This window comes from Pipistrellus kuhlii, unplaced genomic scaffold (genome assembly GCF_014108245.1).
Source record: "Pipistrellus kuhlii isolate mPipKuh1 unplaced genomic scaffold, mPipKuh1.p scaffold_m20_p_4, whole genome shotgun sequence".
NCBI lineage: Eukaryota > Metazoa > Chordata > Mammalia > Chiroptera > Vespertilionidae > Pipistrellus > Pipistrellus kuhlii.
Genome location: NW_023425540.1, coordinates 38,221,514 through 38,247,928, shown reverse-complemented (window position 1 = coordinate 38,247,928; position 26,415 = coordinate 38,221,514). Strand labels below are relative to the sequence as shown.

General features: G+C 34.9%; 1 protein-coding gene across 5 annotated transcripts in view; it reads right to left on the bottom strand.

Annotated features, from left to right (window-relative positions):
• TENT2 (terminal nucleotidyltransferase 2) overlaps positions 1–26,123 on the bottom strand; it is a 43,415-nt gene extending 17,292 nt beyond the window's left edge. The window contains exons 1-11 of one of the 5 annotated variants that reach the window (XR_004982856.2): positions 25,775–26,122; positions 17,089–17,259; positions 16,810–16,887; positions 14,351–14,588; positions 13,855–13,969; positions 13,670–13,761; positions 11,726–11,804; positions 10,023–10,092; positions 7,112–7,188; positions 6,612–6,740; positions 2,134–2,177 (exon numbers count right to left, since the gene is read on the bottom strand). Coding sequence is in view for 4 of the 5 variants with exons in the window: in XM_036409260.2 (XP_036265153.1) it covers positions 2,134–2,177; positions 6,612–6,740; positions 7,112–7,188; positions 10,023–10,092; positions 11,726–11,804; positions 13,670–13,761; positions 13,855–13,969; positions 14,351–14,588; positions 16,810–16,887; positions 17,089–17,222 (1,056 nt within the window). In the remaining variant the exon portion in view is untranslated. Of the gene's footprint in view, positions 1–2,133; positions 2,178–6,611; positions 6,741–7,111; positions 7,189–10,022; positions 10,093–11,725; positions 11,805–13,669; positions 13,762–13,854; positions 13,970–14,350; positions 14,589–16,809; positions 16,888–17,088; positions 17,260–25,774 lie in introns of all 5 variants that reach the window. The other 4 variants (XM_036409260.2, XM_036409261.2, XM_045571665.1 and 1 more) reach the window with 4 other exon arrangements.
• Positions 26,124–26,415: the final 292 nt, after the last annotated feature.

Genomic DNA, 26,415 nt, shown 5'->3' with positions numbered 1-26,415 from the left:
TTTGAAATCTGGACAATTAAAAACCTTCTGGAATAAATTAGACTGGCTAAACTTTTACTTGGCAACTTTTCCTTAAAAAAATGTGTAGACGTAAAGAGTAAGTAGATACAGAGTAAGTAGAGTTTTGCATGAAAAAAGAAAAATCTAAATAATATACTTAAGTTCTACCACACTTTCTTTATTGTATACAGGTCACCACCAAACTGGTGATGTATGTTAGAAAGCTGATCAATAAATTTGTAACATTATATCAGATTTTAGTGAGATTTTTAAAGTTTTGAAATCAATATAAATAAGTATTTAACATAAAGTATGAGTGCTATAATAAGGTGATTAGGGCATAAGCTTTGGAGTCAGACCACTTAGGTCTGAAACCTTGTTCTTCTATTATATGAAGTTACCCAGCTTTGCAAAGATTCTTCATCTATAATATAAAGAAAATGGTACTCATAGGGTTATTTTAATGATTAAGTAACATAATGTATTATATAAAGCTTAGCAGCAATAGTATTGCCTAAATATTCATAATTTAATATATGCCAGGCATCATCATTATTTTAACTGTCCATTTATATAATAATGCAGTATGGTTAGGTCCTAAAACTTATAATGTATTATTTCAAAATTAACTTCCTATGCTTTTAAAAATTTAAGTAATGTCAACTTTAAAATAATAGTTTTAGTATCATTTTATTTTTCAATATATTTTAGAGAGGAAGGGAGAAAGATAGAAACATCAATGATGAGAATCATTTGTGCCCCCACTGGAAATCGAACCATCACCTCCTGGTTCATAGATCAATGCCTAACAACTGAACCATGTCAACCACGTTTCATTGTCAGTTTAAAAAAAAATCTTTACCAAAATGTTTTGTCTTTTCAAAGTTATTCAAGTGAAAGCATGTTTCATTTTTCATGTTTAAAAGCATACCCTAGTACTATTGGTAACTCATTATGGTTCTTCATAATAGTAGAATTTTTTTTTTAAAGGAGGAAAATAAGATATACAGATGCCAAAAGGTGGTTGTTATAAATGTGTCCTCTAGAAGATGACCCACCACAAACCAGGAGGTCCTTCTGCAGCAAAACTCGATTACAGTAAACCTTTCATTTACCCAGCATCTTGCATGTATGTATTGCAATTATTCCAATAACTGAGGTTCAAAAATAAGATCAGTTCTTTTCAATATCAAGAATTAAATTATATTTAAATTTAGGTTCTATGTCAAGTGTATTTATTATATATTGTGATGCATACAAAATAATTAAGTTCTTTGAATGCTAACCACTAAAGCTAGATACTATGTTTTACTTTGTAATATGACTATTTAGTAAGTTTAAAAAGCAAGTAAAAATTATGTGGGTTCTGTAGGCTGGTTAAACATTCTAAACAAGTAGCTTAAATAATATTTTCAAATAAAACCAGGGACAAGGCTGACAATGGAAGAAAACAAAAATAGTAGGACTATAAAACAAGGTAACAGAGAATTCTGGAAAGAACACAAAAAATGGAAGAAACAAAAGTATTCACATACATTGCAAATATGTACATTACCAAGGTTTTCTCCAAACTCAAACTGAGAACATAATAAACTTTTTCTAGTAGGTACACTTTATTTCTTAAGTATTTCCAAATTGCTTTGACAGGATTCTTATTACACACAAGGATAGAGTACTATTGTTACCTTTTTTGCTGTATTACTTAATAAAATCAAATGAAAGATACAATGATTATCCGATTGTTCAATTTCTTAACTTCCCCCCTCTGCTTTCAAAATATACATACATTGGACTGAAAACTTCTGAGTTAACTAACTAAAGAAATGCTATAAAACTGTATTTTAAGAAAACTAATTTAACTCCTATTAGGGATAATCATGAGTTTCATGCACAAAATTCCACCATTAAAAAAATGACCAGATTGTCTGCCAATAACAAAATAAATTATCAGTCTTCTGAAAAAGTATATTTTTAATGTTCAAATGGCCAATGCCTCAGCCTATAGAGAAAATGTTATCAATACTTAGAAGATTATATAACTATTACTACTGTTATATTTACATTAACACTACATAAATAGTCCCCATATGCTGGTCACAATATGTATTATAATAATTTATAAGAAACACTTACTGGGTATATTTTTTGGATGGATGGAAGGATGGGTTCAGGTAGGGCTATAAGAAAAAAAGTTTAAAGCTTCCATGATTCATGTAATTCATTTTACAAAACAGTAATTTGTCAGCTAAGACCCTCAGATATGAAACTATAAGGGTTTCTGCTAAAAGTCAACAGTTTCCATATATTTTGTGAAGTTAATTCTGATTTCTAAAAATTTTAATTCAGAATATATTTAAGTTGACAATCTAAGGTTTGTTAGTAAACTGTGCATACTTTAATGTAAACCAATGTTCCTTTTGTGGTTTTAGAATAAGCCATCAATAAATAGACACACATCATTTGATCCAACATTAGACACGCACACAAAATAAGCAAGACAAGAATTGTTCTACAGATATTAAATGGACACTGTTAAGATGAATGTAACTATCAAAAAAAATTTTAAGTACAGTCCAATGATACAGTCCAACAACGGTTCCATAACAATTATGCCTTCCTTATTTAATTTCTTTTAACAAACAATAACACTAAAATTAAGATAGTTTCTGGAAACTGATCTACTGAAGAAAAGAAACTGAAAGAAAAATCTTCAACTTCATTACTTAATTTTTAAAAGAAAGCCTCAGCAAATTTTAGGAATCTAAATCAGGAGATATGAACCAACATTCTATAAATAAAATTTCATGCATAGGAATTATCTTCATATGTTACTATATTTTTAATTGTCATTCTTCAGCCTTCAATAGCTTTACCCAAATCCAACCTTACTAAATTCATTAACAGTAATTTCACATCATTATACAGTAACTTCCCAATAGTCACAACATAACAAATAACTAATATATAATGTTTTATGTCACAATACAAATATATGTATATATTTCATTAGGATTAAAGACCAATATAGCATCATATGATAAACTATGATAATTTAAGAATTAGAAATACGTTGTATATAATTAAATAAACTTAGTAATAATCTTTATCTCGCTTTCAACTGGATATTTAGCAAAAACATTTTAAAATGACATGTGGAATACATTTATATACATATAACCAACCATGACGGTCAACAGATCTCCAATTATAATTACAAATGTATAAATTTCTATCACATAGTATTTAAATTTCCCTCCTGTATCATGCTTCATTCCCAAGTTGAAAATTGGAACAGAATACTCTAGAATGTGACTGGGAATATCAGAAAAAACTTACTCACTCATTACTTACCAAAATCACTTAGAAAACAAGGTTACATCTTTCCCCAGAGGTATTCAAATGCACAAAATTCTAAAAGACCCTACAAATAAACTCAAGCCCTAGTCACTTTAATTCTAAAAGTCTCTATATTTATATAACATTTCCATGGCTTTCTAATAATTGTTATATATTGGAAAATCTTACTAGAAATTAGTTTTCTTAAAAACCTAAATTTCTTTCCTACTGTATTCTCATAATAAATTAAAACTGTAATTTAAAAAAGGATAAAGAAAAGGTTACAGAGAATATTTTTTAAGTTTATTTCATTCTAGAATTATAATTAGAATGCTAGGAGAGTAATACAAATACTAACCACTGGTTTAAGGTCTTTTCATAGACAAAGAGTAATTTGGAAGCTTTTGGGGGCAGAAATATCATTCTGTCTGACAAATATAGATTTAAAAACACTAGTCATGACAGAAGCAATTAGTGTACTGTAGCAGTCATTTCTACATATGTAGTCTATTACTGACTATTGAAATTCATTCTAGGAAGTATTTTTAATCTTTTCAACCTTTCTACATACTATTTCCTTTATCTGTTCCTGGCAGAAAAAAATATTAAAGCACTTAAAAAGTTAATGGTAACTTAAAAGTCATCTAATCTAATTATTGATACATCTAATGTATCAATGAGAATATTAAGGCCAGAGAGGTAGAATAACATGGCCAAAATAATAAACACTAGTTCATTATGGTAGACCTTGAACTGCTCAATACACCTTGCAGACTCTTGTGTGAAACAAAAGCAACTATTTATTTCAATGTCTCTAATTACTTCTAGCAAGGAATGGCTTAAGTTTGCCAAAGGACAGACTTGCTGATGTCCTTTAACAAAGACCTAGAACATAGAAATCGTTGATGATAGTAAATTAATTACAAATCAACTCAGAAAATGGGACCACTCTGTCAATAATAAAATATGTTTAACAAAATCTAAACCAAATTTCATTACACTAGTAAAATACTATGTTTAAATTTTCAACTTCCTTATAAAATCACATGGGCTATCTGTGATTAAAGTACATTTTTCTAAAGAAGAACATCAAATAAAAAGTATAATGTAACACATTAAGAGTGAAGAAATAGGGCACGTATGGATGTTCATGCATGTTAAATGCTTTAGTCAATTCTAGTTTTTAAATCACAACTAAAACTAAAAAATCATGAATAGACAGTAGGTGGTGATATGAGGTTTGTCATATTATTCTTTATATTTTATAAGAAATATTTCTTATCTCTTCAAGTTTTAATAACTGTGAATTGTACAGAGTTCACTAAAAAAGCATCAAAAGTATCCTGGCCAGTGTGGCTCTGTGGTAGAGCATCAGCCCGGAACTAAAGGGTCGAGAGTTCAATTACCAGTACAATGTACCTGGTTGGGGGCGTGTGGAAGCCAATCAATCAATGTGTCTCTCACACATCAATGTTTCTCTCCCCCAAACCTCCACATCCTCCCTTCCACTGTCTCTAAAAATCAATGGAAAAAATATCCTCAGGTGAGGATTAACAATAACAAAAAAGCCTCAAAAGTAATTGGTATTTTAGAATGAACTGCAAAATTGGACACAAAATAACTAGTGATCTATGAAGTAGTATCTAAAACAGCTAATATCATGTTTCAAATCCTACTATAGAGGAGCAAATCAGTCATCAAATTAATGTATATCTCAGATTAGTCAGCAGTAAAAATACATATATAATAATTAGCTTGAATTTTTTTCTGATAAGTGATTCATAAAACTTTGACCCATTTAACTATTTTAAATCTCACCAAATTAAAAAAAAAATCACCTGATTTCATCATTCAAATAAAAACACTCTTATTTAATATATATTCTAAAACATCTACAATTACAGTCACGTATAAAGGACACAACTCCTGCTGTCCATAAGTAATCTGATAAATTTTTGGCACATACCTTTTCAATGTTTGTTATACATATGAGTATATACATACAAACCCAAATATAATATAAAAACATTTTTAACCCTCACCTGAGGATATTTTTTCCATTGATTTTTAGAGAGAATGGAAAGGGGCGGGAGGGGATACATAACATGACATACATATACAACAAGACACCAAATTTATTTAAAAAATAGTGACTAGCCCTGGCTGGTGTAGCTCTGTGATTAGAGCATTGGTTAATGCACCAAAGGGTCATGGGTTTGATTCATGGGGGGGGGGGGGGGGGTGAGAAAGAAACACTGATGTGAGAGAGACAGATCGATTGGTTGCTCCAGCACCAGCTCTGACCAGAGCCTGGGATCAAACCTCCAATCCAGGTATGTGGCCTTGACCAGGAATCAAACCCATGACCCTTTGGTACAAAACCAATGCTCTAACGGCAGAGCTACACCAGCTGGAGCTAGTCACTATTTTTTAAATAAACTTGGTGTCATGTTGTATATGTATGTCATGTTGTGTATCTGAATCTTTTCTTATATCAGTAAACATCTAAAAAACATGATTTTTAGTAGCTGTGTATATTTCACATTGGGATATACTATAATTAATTTAATCATCCACATTCCTAAAAACTTAGTATATTTCTAATGTTTTACTATTTCAATACTATGAAAAATGGCCTTATAAATAAATCCATGCAAGCTTCCCTGATTATTACTTTACAATAAATTCCTAGAAATAGAACTACTAAGTCAAAGGATAGGAACATAAATACTACAACATCACTTTCTAAACTGTGGCAGTAACAATAATTCAAAACAGATCAGATTCTAGACATCCTAGTAAATAGTCTTCTATTATAATAACATCAAGTTTTCATCCTATTTCCATACCAGCTCACAGGGAATAAATGCTTCTTTGACCAACAGGAAAATAATTTCATTCCCATTTCAAGTAAAAAAATAAAAAACATGATGAATGGTATGTGAGTTTATTTTTATAGGCCTTCTGAACATTCATTCATCTGCCTAAAGAAAACTGTTCCACAATACAGTGGTGAAAAGTTCTTTGAATACAAAAGTGAATACAGAAAACTGAGAAAAAAACAAAAGCACTGTGAAACTGCATTTTAATGCTTTCCAGGGAGCAACATTTCTAAAACAAGTGTTCAAAGCAACGAAACAGAAAATAAGGTCTATGGACCTAAGATGTAAATGTTTAAAACAATAGTATTTGAAGTAGGGTCAATAGGAAAGACACCATAATAAAGTTTAGCTGCATTTCCGTTTTAAAAATTGGGGAAAACCCATAATACTTACTTTGTAAGTAGTGCAAAACCATCAATACAAGACTATAGCTGTTTAAAGTACCACGACTGGCATCATTTATATCATGGTGACTTGCCCACTTCTTAATCACCAGTACTAATGGACGAACTCGATTTTCAACTGAAAGTAAAATTAAAACTTAAAAATTGTAAGAAGACATAGTTTCTTTGAACGTTTCCATAATTTCCCAGCTCCATGCTAATAAAAAGAGTACCGCCTCCCTGTGTATTAAACAGTGTTCACCATAAATGTATCTTACTTCTAAAGTATAGCTACCTTTTTAAAAACTGCTAATTATTAAAATTCATCTTATTGACCTTTAATTTTGGTAGTATGTTAATTTTAGTGAAGCAATAAATTTTACATATAATAGGACATTATAAACACAATTAAAGAGATGTCAGTATTTACTGTAAACATCTTTAAAAAGAACAAAAGAATGACAAATAAATAAAAAGCTGATAATTATTTAGAACTAAACAAAAACTTACGATATGCATAAGTTCGAAGAAGGAATGTGTTTCTTATTCCAACAATATTGTTTACATTCAAGTCGAATTCCACACAACTATAAAAAAAGAAATAGAAAAACTTTAGCTCAAGTACAAATTAAATTACCTCACTAATAAATGAATGTACTGTATATCCAACTATGTAAAAACAGCATAGGCCCAAGACCATAAAATGAAGCACTAAAGAAATAAGAATTTAATGTACTCAGTATATCTTTTGAATATGATTTAGTGTGTTTTAAAAATATAAAACGGGATTATTACTGTTGAAAAGATTCATAATATATTGGTAAAACTTCAATTATCCTTTAATAGAAGAAATTTAAAGTTTTACAATCCAATCTTTTCCAGACCCCCCCAAAAAAAGTGACCAAAAACATTTCTAGACAAGTTATCCCACTAAGATACACATTCTCAATTATTTTGAAATTAGAGCAGTCTTTGATATTTAAAAAGCAGAAACAAAGAAGAGGCAAATAATAAAAAAATAAAAGCTTTGTCTATATATTCCCTTAAAAAAAAATTGGTAAATTATAATAGATATCACTAGAGGCCTGGTGCATGATTTCATGCACCAGTGGGGTCCCTCAGCCTGGCCTGCTGGATCAGGCAGAAAGTGACTCTCTGACATTCTCCGAGGGATCTCAGATTGTGAGAGGGTACAGTCCAGGCCAATGGACCCCACCGATGTACAATGGGGGTTGGAGAGGGACATGGGAGGTTGGCCAGCTGGGGAGGGACTACAGGCGGGCTCCAGGGCACGTCCAGCCCAACTCACTTAGTCAGACCCCAGCAACAAGCTAACCTACCACTCGGAGCGTCTGCCCCCTGGTGGTCAGTGCACGTCATAGGACGCAGTTGAGCAGCCTTAACATATTATTAGCATATTACCCTTTGGTTGAACCAATGACCAGACATTTCGCGTATTAGACTTTTATTGCATAGGATGCCAAAGACACTTCTTTGAAAGTAAAGATATGCAATTTATAATTTAGAAAAAGGGACAATATTAATGAGATCTATAAAAAAATGACTATCCTCAAAATATAAGATTACTTAATGTATAAGAGTTTTTCTATGAGGCTTCTGGTTAAGATGGAAGTATAACTAATTGTGGTACTCACCTCCTCCCACAATTACATCAGAATTACAAGTAAACTACAGAACAACCATTATTCAGTACTGACTGAACAAAGTCCTACAACTAGGGCATTGAAGAAGCCAAATCAAGACTAGTAAGAGGTTTTCTCTCTCATAGATGTTTCTAACTGTCTATCTCTCCCTTCCTCTCTGTAAAAAGATCAATAAAATGTATTTTTAAAAAAGACTAGTAAGAGGGGTGGAGATGTAGAATGAGCTGATACCACGCCCATATGTGGCAGAAAAAAATCAGGAGTGATATGTCAGCTGCAGAGATACCCCCTTCAGGAGTGAGAAGTCCCAGGCCCACACTAGGCCTCCCCCCGCCAATCCCAGGGTCCCAGTGCTGGGAAAAATAGTCCCTATAACTTCTGGCTGTAAAAATCAGCAGGGACTCAGGTGGAAGGAAGGCTGCTAGAGTTCAAGGAAGTTCCTTTTAAAGGGTCCATGCATGGACTTACTTGGACTCACTCCTTCTGAGATGCAGCACTGGGCAGCAGCTTGAGAGGCACCAAGGGACATATGGGGAGGAAATGAATTGTTTGGCATCAGGGCAAGAGCTGGAGGGGCAGCTTTCCCCCAGAAAGAAGTGCTGGCAGAAGCCAGTGTTCCTTTGAAAAGCCCTATCCCCACAAAACCAGCAAGCAGGAGCCATTTCTGAGTCTCCATCAATCTATCACTAACTAGACTGTAAAAATGACAGTATGAAAGCTGAAATAAAAAGGCAAAGTATCATATTGGTTAACCTCAGCTGGAAATGTGTGCATTGGGTGACTCAAAATTTTTCTGAACTTGCACATGTCTATGAATTGGTAAAAGAATTAATTTAGGGGAATGAGGGATTACAAAATAAATTTCATCAAGAAGAATTTCAGCCAAAATCGGTTTGGCTCAGTGGATAGAGCGTTGGCCTGCAGACTGAAAGGTCCCAGGTTCAATTCTAGTCAAGGGCATGTGCCTTGGTGGAAGGCACATCCCGGATGGGGGGTGTGCAGGAGGCAGCTAATCGATGTTTCTCTCCCATCGATGTTTCTAAACTCTCTGTCCCTCTCCCTTCCTCTCTGTAAAAAAATCAATAATATATATATATATATATTTTTTTTTTTTTAAACAATTAAAAAAAAAAAAAGAATTTGCAAATATGGAATCCATGAATAATGAAGATTAGTATATATGTATATACTTACACTTATATTTCAATATTACTTTTATAAAACTGAGCTAGAAAAACCTGACTTATCAGAATCCTATTTTTCAGAAAATAACAAACCATTTTTTAATCAAGTTAAGTCAACATCTAATATTTACATCTCACAGTCAGATATTATCTAAAAAATTCTAATTCTAATACCCTTATGAAATCCAGAACCCAGGAAGGTATAATATACAGATTTTCAAAAAAACCTTTGACACATAAAATTTCATCAATTAAGTTATGTTCTTAATACATTAATTACATTTCCAAAAGGCAAGTAATCATTAAAAAAATATGAAACATAAATATGTATATATTCTTTAAATTGGGTAATCTCAAATACTCAAAATTTGGAGCAGAATAACTAAATACAGTTAACCATGAAAAATTGGTCAGACCATTTTCAAAAATTATTTCAAAGACTCAAGTGAATTTCAAAAACTGATGAAGACAAAGCTATTATGTTATAGTAACATTTCTTAATTATCTACATCAAAAGAATATCTAAAAATTATTTAAAACAACTGAAAAAAATGGAATTCAGTAATTATTTACCTGACTTTATCCCTGAACTTCACAATTGGCACTTTTGCTCGAATCAGCTGAGGTCTCTCAATGTAGCCACCTAAAGGATAAAAAGATAATGTCAGTATCTGCAAATATTTAACAAATTCATAGTGTACCAATGCATAATTTTTTAAAAATAGTATTTTACTAATCTAAAATCATTTAAGAAAACATAGTCTTTGAGAAAGAAAGCAAAGAAAGGACATTGTAGAATTCTCCTAAGATGGAATTTCCAATACCATCTAGAGGGCTTTATATTCAAGTATTTTCAGAAATATGGTCTAATGTTCAATAACATTGATAACACAGTTCACCAGAGCATTTTAAACATGAAAACTATCTAAGCTAGCAGCAGTGGGATAGCTAAATTCTGGTCCAGCACATGGCAAGATGTCATGGCAGTCATAAATACCATATGTACAGAATCTTAAATGTGGAAATGCTTGCAACATGACACATGGAATGGTGACACATTCACACAAGTATGACCTCTAAGGGAAGAAAAACATATCTACATATTTTTTTATTCCATCAAAGTTTAAAAGAATTTTTTTTCCTGAGTTCAAAGTAATTTATTATTCATCATAGAAATTTGGGGAAATGCAGACATGTATAAATAAGAAACACTGCAAACTTTCCCAAATGATCAATTTCCTAAAGTTTTAACTAAAGAAAATTTAACACCAGATTTTTTAAAAACAAAAAATTTCTCTGCCCAGGCTGGTGGGGTTCAGTTGGTTGGCACTGTCCTGTGCACCAAAAAGTTGTCCATTTGATTCCCAGTCAGGGCACATGCAGGTTTGATCCCAGGTACGAGGTGTGCAGGGATTGCTGATAGATGTTTCACTCTCTAGTCGATGTTTCTCTCTCCCTCTCCTTTTATTGACTCTCTAAGAATCAATAAAAAGTTTTATTAAAAAATTGTTATAATGCTTTATCATCAAAATCATAAAATATAATGAGCTTCAAATAGAATTTACATGTAAGAATTCAGTGAAATTTAGTGAAAAATAAGGACTTCAAGTTCCAAGTACAAGTTCTAATACCAACAAAAACCAACTATACTTCTGCAAGTTACTGATCCCATAGTCACCTGTCTTCTTAACTATTAAAAGCCACAAAAAGGGGGAGGGGGAAAAGGCAACTTTCATTTGAGTTAGATGATCTCTAAGGTCCCTTCCATATTTATATAAAATAACATTGGCCATCAACAATTTTGCTTTCTGTTGGAGTAATTCATTTTGGTTTCATGTTCAGTGATCATATTTTTAAAATCTGATGTCATTGCAAAACAGATGAAATTCTCTCCCTCACCTGAATAAGACTTTATCTGCATCACTCTTATGGCTTTAGAGATTTTGCATTACTGCTGTTTATAGTCCATGCTTAGCTTTCCTAACCATTCTCTCGTATAACCTTTTGAGAAAAAGAACTGAAGCTTATATATCCGAGTTCTCCACTGCATTCAGTGATATTTGTAAGTGAATTCAATAAAGAATTGTTGAATAAATGGTTATTCTTAATCAAAACTAAAAGGGAATTCATTTGGGGGGGGGGGGGGGGGAGGATCCACATAATACCTAACCTGACTGAAAATTAAACAATTTTTACCAGAAAATAAAGTGAGAGAGACATTTTAAGTAAATAGTTAATGTCAGATGACATATGAACTTGAGGCATATCCGACTTACAAAGTCTAGTACAGAAGTGTTTATGGACTAAGGTGAGTATATGCCGTGCTTCAGTCTTCTGATTTACCTGAAAAAAACACTGAAAAGTTAAAAATAAAGTGTTTTTTCATTATCTTTCTTAACTTAGTGTTTTATTTTCTTAATGTATCTCAACAAAGAGAAAGCATATAAAGTATACTTTTCTTTGGAGTTATTTTTTAATATAGACTAAATTGCATCATAGGAAAAGTCAAAGTTTATGTTGTCTTTCACATCACAATTTCTAAGTCAATTACTGATTTTAAACCTAACGGAAATTTTTAAAAGGGAGAATGAAAGAGCCTTATATGCCATGTTTTCCTTTAGTATAAATGTACAAAAAGCAATGTTCTCCAAGAAAAATAAACATAATTTTAACTTTCTATAAAATGCTTTATTTCCCCATCTAGATTAAGGATAAAGTTCAAATCTATGGTGTCTCAGTACAAGCTGTGACATGATTTAGACATGTGAATAAGACTGAAAGGTTAGTGGGATGTGCCTGAGTATAGTATAATTACATGAGAGAAAGAGTTAAAACTCTAGTGTAGTCTACTACTTTTATTATTTCTGAGTTTTTTTAAGTCTCCTTTGTATGATTTCAAAGCCTAAAATAAAGTTTCTTTCTTGAAATAAATCTCTCTGATTTGCAGTAAATAGAAGCCAATTTTATTAGTGGAATAATAGGAATAGTTAAAATATATATTACCATCTAATAGATTTTTCTTATCTTTTTCTTGTCTTTTTAAAGGGGTAGACTATAAGAAAGCCTTTTAAATTACACTGAAATTAATTTGATTACAAAAGGATCTCAGCATATTAAAGAGGCTGCTTCAGGTTAGCAACTACTGTTGTATTAGAATATATAAGAGTATTAGTTAAAAGAAAATTCAAATAAACCTAATACTAAACAAAATTTAATAAAAATAAAAGAAACAAAGCCAAAATGTCAGAAGAAATATATCACAATAGCTTTATTTTAAATTTCAGTGAAACCACTCTTTTTGTATTCTCAAACGAGAACTCCAAACCCCATAGCATTTTCAAGGTAGTAAAAAAAGATTGAAAATTGAACCACTGAAAACTCATATGGAAGGAAAATATATCAAGAAGATAATACTGCCCTAACTGGTTTGGCTCATTGGGTAGAGCATCGGCCTGTGGAATGAAGAGTCCTGGGTTCAATTCCAATCAAGGACAAGTACCTTGGTTGCAGGCACATCCCCAGGTGTGCAGGAGGCAGCTAATCAATGTTTCTGTCATCAATGTTTCTAACTCTCTCTCCCTCTCCCTTCTTCTCTGTAAAAAAAACACAACACAATAATATATACATACATATATTACATATATTTCATTATTATTATTATTATTATTAAAGAAGAGAATACTGCTCTACCTGGTTTGGTTCAGTGGACAGAATATCAGTCAGCCTGTGGACTGAAGGGTCCCAGGTTCCATTCCAGTCAAGGGCACATACCTGGGATGCAGGCTCAATCCCCAGTAGGGGCATGCAGGAGGCAGCCAATAAATGATTCCCTCTCATTATTGATGTTTCTATCGTTCTCTCCCTCTCCCTTCCTCTCTCTAAAAATTAAAAAATTAAAAAATTAAAAAAATAAAAAAATACTGACATATGCTCTTCTTTGCTGCATCCAAGTAACATACCTAACCCAATGATTGTTTAAAAGAGGCAGAGCTCTTTAAAAATAGTGAAGCCATCTTGCTTTAACAACTTAAAAATAAATTAATGCTAAAATTCCTGTTATGCTTATTGTACCAACAACTTAAAAGAAAAAGTAGGTAGTATTTCCTGGGTTTCCTTGAATTACTATAAACAAAGAATCCAAAGAATTAAAATATTTTCCTCAATGATTTTTATATAAAATTTCTTAAATTACTTAATATGAGAATAAATGTTTTACTTACTGGTTCATCTTTAAGAACTAGACATAAATCACCATCACTGCTCCGAGTACCAAATCCATTTAAAGAGGACCCAACCAAAAAAATTCTGCTTTCTAGAGAAACAGAAGAGAATTATAAGATATTATTTCTAATTTAAAACAGAAATTCATATATATATAATGGGCATGAAAAACAGGGAAACATACGTGGAAATAATAGCTGAATTTCTCTCTGCAGTTGTGCTCTACAGAGTTCTTTCTTCTTTAAATCACTTACTTGCTGCTGACATGCTTCAAATAACTCTAGTATCTGCTGACTCAACTTTAATGCACCACAAAAAGAAGTAAAAAAAATTTGTTCAGAAATGTGTAATTACCACAGTAAGAAGTATGAAACAATACTAACAGTATTTAATATTTTAAAGATGAATACATATTTTCTCCTTAACACTTTATAATCAAAACTACTATTACCTAAGTAACAATGGTTACTTAGTAACTGAAGTAGTTACTAACTTTTAAAAGGTTACTAACTTTTAAAAGGTATCACAAGTCACAGACAATTCATATATATGATGGATTATTATTCAGCTACAAAAAAGGCATGTTCTACTCAATCCAAGACATTAGATATTTTTTATACTTTTAATACATTATTTATATTCACTTCCCAAAATGTAAAACTAATCTACATTATTATTACCTTATCTTTGGCCTCGGGCAGTGTGATTTCTCTAGGTTCTAAAATTGGTATTTCTCGAAAAGGTGGAACACATCTGACTATATCTGGTACATAGTTTGTATGAAACAACGGAGGCATTGAGTATCTTCTATCACCTGATAAAGGCACTATGTGGTTAAGTATAGTTGGCTCTTGGTGGGGTGAATGGAAACGTTGTCGTTTACCATCAAGAGGAAGGTTTTTTTCATCGCTTAATCTCCTGAAAACAAGCAATATACCTTAGTATTGCAGGTATAACTTTCTGATAACAAATAGAAAACAATTAAGAATATATAAATAACATGACAATATTGACATTTTCAGCAAGTCCACAATATTATCTCTATATGAATCTTAAAATATCCATCTTCAGCACAAAAGATGGAATAAAAAAACACGTTGGGGGGGGGGATACGTAAAAAAACGAACTACATATTTAAGGTGTCCCCAAAAAATGTATACACACCCTTTGAAAAACTATAAAGGCAGTGTTTATTAAAATACATTACATTTTCAAAATTTAGCTATTAGCTGTTAAATTATGTATACATTTTTTAGGGGACAGCTTATATACAAAGGTTAGTCTCCAATGTTTCATCTCAGGAGTGAAAACTTTGTAGGAAAGTTTCTACTAGTACTTATAGAACCACCAACAACAAAAGTTCCAAACTCTAACATGAAGAGAATAAATTAAGTGATCTGAGTGCTATATATTTAAAAAAAAAAAAAGGCTCTTTGAGTCCACTTATGTTCTTATTCATCAGTAGGGAAAACTAAATCAAGAGATACTTTTTTTAAAAAGACACTGAACAAGAAAATTTGAAAATGATCTACATTTCAGATAACAGTACTAGTATATTACTGTTAAATTTCTTGGATGTGAACAATGTATTTTTGGCTATTTACTAGAATCAATCGGCACACTCTCTACTGGGTAACGAGCCCATAAATCGGGCATATGCCCTGACCAGGAATCAAACCAGTTACTTCATTTCCTGGGTCGATGCCCAACCACTGAGACACACCTGGCTGGACTATTTATTTTTTAAATTTTTCTGGAGGCTTAACAATTTTCAAAATAAAAGGCAAGGAAAAAATCATTAAAAAGTAATTATTTGTTGAAAAATAAAGAAATTTACTTCATTGATATATTAAGTTGTTCATGAAGATAATACTTTATGCCATAGGAAATGGTCCAATTCTTTTTAAGCTCGAAAAGCCGACTAGTCACCGAAACCGGTTTGGCTTAGTGGATAGATCATCCACTAAGCCTGAGGACTGTAGGGTCCCGGGTTCGATTCCGGTCAAGGGCATGTACCTTGGTTGTGGGCACATCCCCGGGGGGTCGTGCAGGAGGCAGCTGATAGATTATTCTCTCTCATTGATATTTCTAGCTCTTTGTCTCTCTCCCTTTCTCTCTGTAAAAAATCAAAAAAATATATTTAAAAAAATAAATAAAAGTCAACTAGTCATAGAAACCTGAAGGCTTTTATTGTAATACTCCTTTGGGATTATCCCAATTCTCCTTGACAGACCCACAAATACTTGGAACTCCTATACCTGTTCACTAAAAGTGTAAGAAATATATTTAATATTTTTTAAACATTAAAAGTAATTTAGAGCAGTGGTCGCCAACCTTTCGGACCTCACGGACCACCAGTTGGCAACCGCTGATTTCGAGCTTTATATTTTAAATATCTTATATTGAGAATGCCAATCTAGTTTTTAAAATATGTACAACTATGAATTAATGGAATTTATTTTCATTCATGATCAAGGGAAATTTCCAAAAATTAAAAATCTGAATAAAGTCAGTACTCTTAGCATCATTATATAGCTTTTCACAATGACAACTTTTAAGAACAATTCAGTGCTGCTAAGCATAGGATCTTGTGTCAGATCTCTTGGGTTCATACCAGTTATGCCTATCTTTATTATTTTTTTCTTAATTTTTTGAAAGGTTGTTGTTGTTGTTATTGTTTTATCTAATTAAGTCAATTCCTTTAACTATGAGGTAGTATTGCAATTGCATCGTTAAGATTCTTAACTATGCCCTGACTGGTTTGGCCAACACCTTTATCTTGGAATTCTAGCCTCCAGATTATGAGAAAATAAATTTCTGTTGTTTAAGCCACCCAGTCTTATTTACGGCAGCCCTAGCATACAATATAGAAAGCCATCTGATTTAGTTAAATATCTCAACTAAAAGTAGTTTTCTTCATGCCATTTAAAACTTATAATGGCAGAAATAAATCAACAAAGGATCCCTAAAATTCTTTAAATACTATACGCAAGTTTTGAAATTCTGTGACAGGGCTGATCACACAGATTCCAGGAAAAAATGTAGGGCATATTGTCCATACAATTTTAATAAAATGTACGTTATTACACAGTCCTAAGAAATGCAAAATTTTCTTTTAAGATAATTGAGATATACTTACTTCCTTCCTCGAAATAATGGGGAAAGTGGGCTGACATTTCCATATGTCAACTGCTGTAATGACACAGCTCTAGACAAGCTATCAAAAACAAAGAACAGTAGTAATAAACATTTTGTTCCTTAAAAAACAATTTCAGAAAAAATAATTATTTCATTGATCAAAAGAAAACAAGTCATAATGACATTTTGTCTAATTTCAAATGTTTTATAAATAAAGGATTTGCATCAAGTATAAAACATAATTGATAAATGGTATGGGCCAAAATATTATCATACTTACTCTGCATTCTGAAAGTTGAACTGTGCATCTATAAGCTGCTGGTGTGAATAAAGAGTTGGTGATAGGGCGAAGAAGTTATGTTGTTGATGGTTTGGAGTGAAAGGTGGGCGACCCAAAATTGAGTTTGGGAACATGCTCTTGTTCACTAAAAGTGAACATGTATTCTTCTACCTAGAATAGTTTAAAAGGCAAATTATTGTAGCTTAAAGTTATTGAACTCTTTCATAACTAGTATCTGCTATTTAAAACAATCAGTACCAAGTTATAAATTATTTTTAATTTATTTTTTCAAACTTATTTTTAAAAGTTTAACAGATCTCTTAAATTATATTATAGATAACAAAAAACTAGTAATTTTAAATCTACATTATCCATAGAATTATTCATGACAGTAAAATATGTTTCAAATTTTCTGATGTATCTAATAAATTTATCCTTATATCAATAAATATTTTAGAAATCAAGTTATTACCACATACTGTAATAAAAAGAAACTAAGAAAAATATTTAATGAAACTCTATATTCTTATAATTATTTCCAATATAACTTATTTAAAGGTATAAGCCATCATGTAACAACCTGATCCTATGACTGAGATATTATAGACCTAATCAAACAAGGGAAGGAATTTGCATTGCCCAATAACTATTTATAAAATTGTGAATTTTCTTTAAAGCCTAAATAACATATATAAAGGACTTTCAATATAAGAGGACTTGTTCCATAAGAATAAGGAAAACATGTATACAAATAAATCAGAACCTTTCACTGATCCAGGCAGGTCTAGATATTTATTCGTTTGCAATGAATGTTTCCGAGGCTGCAAAATTACCAACAGTAGGGTATGGTAATAAACTAAAAATAAGCATTAAGTGAAGTCTACAAAGTAAGTGAAAAGAATACTCAGCTCACCTTCCTAAAGCTCATCTATAGAATAACTGAGAAAGAAAAGAGACATATATAAAATAACCAGAGAACCTATATAAACATAGTAAGTTTTCCACCAAAGAGAAATTAAGACAAGTACAGTGAAGCGTACTATTGAATTGCCCACCATTCCTACAGAGCTTCTAATTAGATTTTTAATAGCTCTCACTTAAAATAGACCTCATGGATTGTCAGAAAGAAAAAACATCTGAGAATGAACAGAAATAATGCCAAGAACAAATAAAAACTCAATCAAAAAACAACAACAAAACAAGTAATGAAAAAAACATGGCATATATAAAACAAGAGTACACTGCTTAAAAACAGAAAGGGCTCTTGAAAATTACAAAACTGAAAGCCAAAATTCCAACAAAGAGTTAAAAGATTATTGAGGAAATCTCTTAGAAAGAACAAAAAGGAAAAACTGATGAGGGCAGAAGGGAAGCAGGAAATAGCAGAGAATCAACTTATATGGTCCAACATCCAACATAATAGAAGCTCCAAGAAGAACAGAGAAAGAAATTACGGTACCAAGTAAGTGAAAAAGAAAATGTCCAATACTGAAGAACAACAATCCTTACATTTAAAGGACCCAATGAGTACAAAGCACAGTTTAAAAAAAGAAATGAATATCAAGGCATATTATGGTAAAATTTCGGAATTTCAGAATATCAGAAAACAAGCTCAGAAAATGTTACAGCAGAAAATGTTATAAACAAAGGGCTGGTAATCAAAATGGCTTTAAAGCAACAGTAGAAACCACAAGACAATGAAATAAATGCCTTCAAATTTCTGAAGAAATTCGTGCACAGGGGTTGGGGAGTAGTTGTCCCTCAGCCACGCCTGCACCCTCTACAATCTGGGACCCCTTGAGGGATGTCCGACTGCTTGTTTAAGCCCATGGGCAGTCGGACATCCCTCTCACAATCCAGTTCTGCTGACTCCCAACTGCTCGCCTGCCTGCCTTCCTGATTGCCCCTAACCCTCGCTCTGCCTGCCAGCTTGATCACCTCCTAACCACTCCCATGCCAGCCTGATTGATGTCTAACTGCCCCCCTGACAGCCTGTTTGCCCCCAACTCCCTTCCTCTGCCGGCCTGGTCACCCCTAACTCCCCTCCCCTGCAGGGTTGATCGCCCCCAACTGCTCTCCCTTGCAGGCCTGGTGCCTTCCAACTACCTTCCCTTGCTAGCCTGATCACCCACAACTGCCTTCCCTTGCAGGCTTGGTCCCTCCCAATTGCCCTCCCCTACGGGCTATCTTGTGTCAACATGGGGGCAACAGCTATCTTTATCTTGTGTGTTGGAGTGATGGTCGATCTGCATATTACTCTTTTATTAGATAGGATAGATATTTTTTTAAATACTTTATTGATTTTTTTACAGAGAGAAAGAGAGAGGGATAGAGAGAAACATCAATGAGAGAGAAACATCAATCAGCTGCCTCCTGCACACCTCCTACTAGGGATGTGCCTGCAACCAAGGTACATGCCCTTGACCGGAACCTTTCAGTCCCCAGGTCGACGCTCTATCTACTGAGCCAAACTGGTTTCAGCTAGGATAAATTAAAAACAAAAAAACAAAAAACAATCCTATAAAATCTACCATACTACACTGAATTTAACTCAAAGGAAATGGAAAATATCTTGAACCAAAAAGGATTCCAGAGAATCCTTTATTTTTTTATTTTACATAATAAATTTTTATTGTTCAGATTATTACAGGTGTTCCTCTTTTTCCCCCCCCATAGCTCCCCTCCACCTGATTCCCCACGCCATGCCCTTATCCCCTGCCACTGTCTTCATCCATAGGTATAAGATTTTGTCCAATCTCTTCCTGCACCTCTCAAAACCCCTTCCCCCTGAGAATTGTCAGTCCACTCCCTTTCTATGTCCCTGATTCAGAGAATCCTTTATTAAAAGTACATTTAGTAGCCGAAACCGGTTTGGCTCAGTGAATAGAGCGTCGGCCTGCAGACTGAAGGGTCCCAGGTTCGATTCAGGTCAGGGGCATGTGCCTTGGTTGCGGGCACGTCCCCAGTGGGGGCTGTGCAGGAGGCAGCTGATTGATGATTCTCTCTCATCAATGTTTCTAACTCTCCCTCTCTTCCTCTCTGTGAAAAATCAATAAAATATATATATTTTTTAAAAGTACATTTAATAATCATAGAATTTCAGATTCCAGACTGGCAGCTAAAGCCTTGTTCTAAACCCTTTGCCCAGGTTCATACTTTCTTAGCCCTCTTTAATCTGCTTCCCTGACCCACATCCCCATAAAACATAACTCTTATTTCATATGAATCCTGAGAAAATGACATTAAATACAAGCTATTACAATTAATTTTGCTGGATATTTCTTTTTTTTTTTTAGAAAACAGTTACTATAGTTATGATCAAAAGGGAATGAATCTGTATTCAGAAAAAATAGAATTAAAAGTTTTCAAATTTATTTAAATCAGTTCAGCTCAATCAATGTTGCTCAGAGGTTGAGCGTGGAACTGTGAACCAGGAGGTCACTATTTGATTCTCGGTTAAGGGACATGTCAGGGTTTGGGGCTTGATTCCAAAGTAACCAGAAGCAGCCAATTAATGATTGTCTCTCATCATTGATGTTTTTATCTCTCTCTTTCCTCCCTTCTTGTCTGAAATCAATAAAAAAAATATATTTTAAAAAATCAGTTCATAGTAAAAATTCTAAAACACTTTGTTTATACCTATAGGGCTGGGCAAAAGTAGGTTTACAGTTGTGAGTACGTAAAAGTTTATTCTTGTATTATTATTTATTAATTATTGTACTATTTTCCACATGAACTATAAATCTACTTTTGCCCCACGCTGTATGTGTTTTTCTTCCAAACTCAAAGTCCTATACCTACACATTCAGATTTGAAGAGCAGAAGTGACTTAATATCCCAGACTTCACCTATTCCTATCTCATTACAAGGTCAGACCCAAACTAAGAATAAGTCAAAAGATGTCTTATGGCCCAGAAGTACTCTACAAAACTAAGGACCAAATTATCCAAGGCTTAAAAGCTTACAATGATTCCATAGCCAAAAGTTCACTTTGAGATAAATACTGGGTTCAACCTGTCCCAAATTCCCAGAAAACCACTGAAGTTTTTGGAGTCCCTCCATAACAAAATAATTGTCAGGTTCCCCTCTATATGAATCTTGACCTTCAAGTCTGGCTCTTACCAGTCGGCCCACAACGTAAAAAGGAATATTCCTAGGGAATGTAAACAGTGGCATTCAATACTCCCAACATTCATATCCTGGGTGACCACCTAGAAATAAGGAAGTAAACCAAAAGCCCATGACTTTCAATTCCTCTTTCCAATATTTTTTCTAATACATTTCAACTTATTTTTATGAAGATAAAAATGTTACCAAAATAATAATCTATCCTAAACAATATAAGGGGTAATTTTTTAAATAGAATAGTTTCCACAAAACTAAGGAAATCACCACAGAATTTTAAATCCTTTTTCTTTATATTCTGAATAAAGGCTTCACTAAGTAGAAAATGATCTAAATAAAACACTACTTCTCATTAACTGTAGTAATAGGTATAAGAAACTTTATAATAAATAAATAAAATCCAGATATTTGTGGTATCCCATTTTCCTTAGCTTGAAGTTAAATTTCTCCATCAGTACTTGACTATTAATATAAAACAGAATAACCTCAGTAAATTTTGAATTGTTTTAAACAAAAAGGCCAGAACTAATGCAGTGGTTCTGGCCTTAAGGAATCTTAAGGGTTGCTTCTTGAATAGGTTGAACCAAAGAGAAACTATACAGGTTTATTTCTAAATAATCATACCTGAGACAAGCTGTATCAGATTACAAAGTAATTCCTAGTGCTGTATAATACTATATAGCACTAGGAATTTGTCCTAAACTTGACCTCTCCAAGGAATTAGAGAACACCTAAGGTTACATAATTCCATCCTCAGGACTCCTCAGAAAGCAGAATTTACCTAGTATAACACAGAACTGTAGGAGCTAAATCAAACTATCCGTCCACTTTGTCCAAATGCCTTTGATCCATCCCCTAAACTCACTTCTTTTCTCCACAATGCAAAAAGTCCAATCTTTAATCCTGTTCACCCACTATCAAAACCTCCTGCAGGTTTTGATAAGGTCACTCATTTTTATTAAGAATTAAATTCCATCCAAGTGTTGAAAAAAATCTAGTCACGTGGTTTGAAATGGACATTTCTTAAATGACTTGTTTCACTAGAGCTTACCTGTTAGACTTAATCGAAGTTAGCACATCAACAAAGTAATGTTACTATTGTATTATTAGCTATCAGTACGTAAGAGAGCCTTTAGGACACTGAAAAAAAAGAGATAGCGAAAGACATAAATAGATGGAAGGACATACCATGTTCATGGATTGGTAGAACAAACATCATTAAAATGTCCATACTACCCAAAGCAATCTACAGATTCAATGCACTTCCCATTAAAATACCAACAGCATATTTCACAGACCTAAAACGAACTTTCCAAAATTTCATTTGTAACGTTTTTTTAAAAAGACCCCGAATAGCTGCAGCAATCCTGAGAAAGAAAAACAAAGTAGAAGGGATCACAATTCCAGTTATCAAGCTGTATTATTACAAAGCCACTGTTCTCAAAAGAGCCTGGTACTGGCACAAGAACAGACAAATAGATCAATGGACTAGAATAGAAAACCCAGAAATTGATCCAAGCCACTATGCTCAATTAATATTTGACAAAGGAGCCTAGACCGGTTTGGCTCTGGATGGGGCGTCTGCTGCGGACTGGGGGGTCCCGGGTTCAGTTCCGGTCAGGGGCATGTGCCTTGGTTGCGGGCACATCCCCGGTGGGGGGGGGGGGGGGGGGGGAGGCAGCTGGTGGATGTTTCTATCTCATCAATGTTTCTGGCTCTCTATCCCTCTCTCTTCCTCTCTGTATAAAATCAATAAAATATACTTTAAAATAATAAAATAAAAACAATACTTGTTAAAAAAATTTTTTTTTGACAAAGGAGGCATGACCATACAATGAAGTCAAGACAGTCTCTTCAAAAATGGTGTTGGGAAAATTGGAGACATTCAAAAAAATGAAACTAGACCACCAACTTACACCATACACAAAAATAAACTCAAAATGGATAAAGGACTTAAATATAAGACGGGAAGCCATAAAAATACTAGAGGAATCCACAGGCAGAAAAATCTCAGACATATATCAAAGGAACTTCTTCACTGACACGGCTCCTAGAGCAATGGAAACTAAAGAGAAAATAAACAAATGGGACTACATCAAAATAAAAAGCTTCTGCACAGCAAAAGAAACCATAAACAAAACAAGAAAGCCCACTGCAGGGGAGAACTCACATTTGCCCAATGTTATCACCAATATTATCTCCAACATTTACAGAACTCATAAAACTTAACAAAAGGAAGATAACCCAATCAAAAAATGGGCAACAGACCTAAATAGACACTTTTCAAAAGAAGACAGAAGGAAGGCGAAGAGGCAGATGAAAACATGCTCAAAGTCACCAATCATCCAAGAAATACAAATCAAAACGACAATGAGGTACCATCTCACACCTGTCAGAATGGCTATCATCGCCGAAACCGGTTTGGCTCAGTGGATAGAGCATCGGCCTGCAGACTGAGAGGTCCTGGGTTCGATTCCGGTCAAGGGCATGTACCTTGGTTGTGGGCACATCCCCAATAGGGGGTGTGCAAGAGGCAACTGATCAATGATTCTCTCTCATCGATGTTTCTAACTCTCTATCCTTCTAACTCTTCCTCTCTGTAAAAAATCTCTTAACTCTTCCTCTCTGTAAAAAATCAATAAAATATATTTTAAAAAATTAAAATTAAAATTAAAATTAAAAAATTAAAAAAAGGAAAAAAAAAGAATGGCTATCATCAACAAATCAACAAAATGACAAGTGTTGGCAAGGATGCAGAGAAAAAGGTACCCTCGTGCACTGCTTGTGGTAAAGCAGACTGGTGCAGCCACTATGGAGAAAAATATGGACAACAATATGGAGTTTCCTCAAAAAATTAAAAATGGAACTCCCATTTGACCCAGTGATCCCATTTCTAGAAATATACCCCAAGAAACTAGAAACACCAATTAGAAAGGATATATGCACCCCTATGCTCATAGAAGGCATAATTCACCATAGCTAAGATTTGGAAACAGCCTAAGTGCCCATCAGCAGATGAGTGGATTAGAAAACTGTGGTACATCTACACCATAGAATATTATGCTGCAGTAAAAAAAGGAGTTCTTACATTTGCAACAGCGTGGATGGAACTGGGAGCATTATGCTAATCAAAATAAGCCAGTCAAGAGAGAAAAAATTCACATGATGTCACTCATTTATGGAATATAATGAACAACATAAACTGATGAACAAAATCAGATCCAGAGACAGAGAAACATCTATCAGACCCTCAGACCTCAGAGGGAGAGTGGGGGTAAGGGGGGAGAGATCAACCAAAGGACTTGTATGCATGCATATAAGCCTAACCAATGGACCAATGGACACAGACATCAGGAGGGGTGAGGGCATAACTGGGGGAGATGGGGGGGCAGTTAATGGGGGAATAAGGACACATATGTAACACCTTAATTAATAAAGAAATTTTTTTAAAAAAGAAAGAAAAGCCTTTAGGCTGTTAATCAGTACATGGTAATGCTTTGAGGTGATCAATCATACAACAATGGGAGGGAGAAGGAGACATATGTAATACTATATGTAATACTTTAAACAATAGAGTTACAAATAATAACAAATCATACAATATGATGGCGTTTACAAAAAATAGTATGTTACCTATAATACAAACTTAAGTGTTCAGTTAGGCTCTCTTTCCTCACAAAATCATATATACTTCACATCTGCTAATGAGCTGCCAAGTTAGCTTGAGGGTTTTTTTGGTTTTGTTTTTTTAAATATATTTTATTGATTTTTTTTTTTTTTTTTTGAGAGGAAGGGAGAGGGATAGAAAGTTAGAAACATCGATGAGAGAGAAACATCGACCAGCTGCCTCCTGCACACCCCCTACCGGGGATATGCCCACAACCAATGTACATGCCCTTGACTGGAACCGAACCTGGGACCTTTCAGTCCGCAGGCCAACGCTCTATCCACTGAGCCACACCGGCTTCGGCTTAGCTTGAGTTTTTCGTTTCTCTGTTGTTCACCCTACTGGTATACGATAACTAAAACAACTACTTTAAACAAAAGGCTGAGAAAGCTGAAACAAGACACTGTACTTTGTCACCCGGAAGTTGTGAGAAACCTAAATCCCTCGTATTTTCTGGCCCAGAAAAGAGAGATGAAGGGCCCATCTACAAAGGCTGAACAGGCAAAGAAGGGTCACAACCCGGGCAGTCCTACTCTGTGCACTTTCCGGAAACGCGAGAAACCAAGGCAATGCCATCCATGCCCATCTAAACCAGCTTCTTGAAACACCATGCAGCGATCCCAAAACAATCTTCCTCTTTTGGTCCTAGGCTCTGAGGACAGGCACGAAGAAGGGGAAAAGGGGGGAGGGGGAGTGTAGTAAACGGTCCAAAGATCCTTCAAAAAGTACAGTACCCCGGGGCCGCCCATAAGTCTGCGAAGAGCTATGGCCGGAACCTCCCACGCAAAACAAAACAGCAGTTCCCAAAAAGTTCCCGCGCCCCGCCCTCCGGGCCTAGGCCTGCAGGGCGCGCCCCCCTCCCACTCCCTACACCCCAAAAGCCCGCTCACTCACAGGTGTCCTTGGGGCAGGGCCTGCCGGCACCGCCCGCCCAGGAGCTCCACGGCCGGAGCGGCGACGGCCCACGCGCTCGGTGGGAGCTTTCGCCGGAGCCGAGGCGGCGGCCCGCGGGGTGGCGAGGCCTGGCTCCGAACGCCGATTGCGTTCCAGACCCGAACTCGGCGGCGGCGGCCGGGGCGGGGAGACGCGAGGAAAGGCAGGGCCGGCGAGGGTGTGGGAGGTGGCGGGCGGTGGCTAGAGGCGGAAGACCGAAAAGTCGCCCCAAAAGCGGCGTCGAAAGCCCATTCGGAAACACCCGGAAGACCGCCGTGACCCCGGATGGGAAGATCGGGGAAGTCGCACTTCCGGCAACACCCCCGCCCCTCCGGCGGGCGCTCCGCTGGGAGGCGCATGCGCGGGGCTGCTGGTCCCGGGGGTGGCGGGAGCGGTGGCTCAGCGCCAGGGCTAGGGGAGGGCGGGAGGGGAGCGCTAGGAGCGCCCTGAGGCTGGAGACCTAAGCACTTAGCGGAGGGCGGCCTGCCCAGGCCCACACACAGCGGTTCTCTCTCCGGTAAACATTTTTTACGGGTCCTTGGCGTCTCAGCTGGGTGACTCCTCCCCAGAGAAGCTTTTCCTGACCCAGTTTTCCCTCCCTC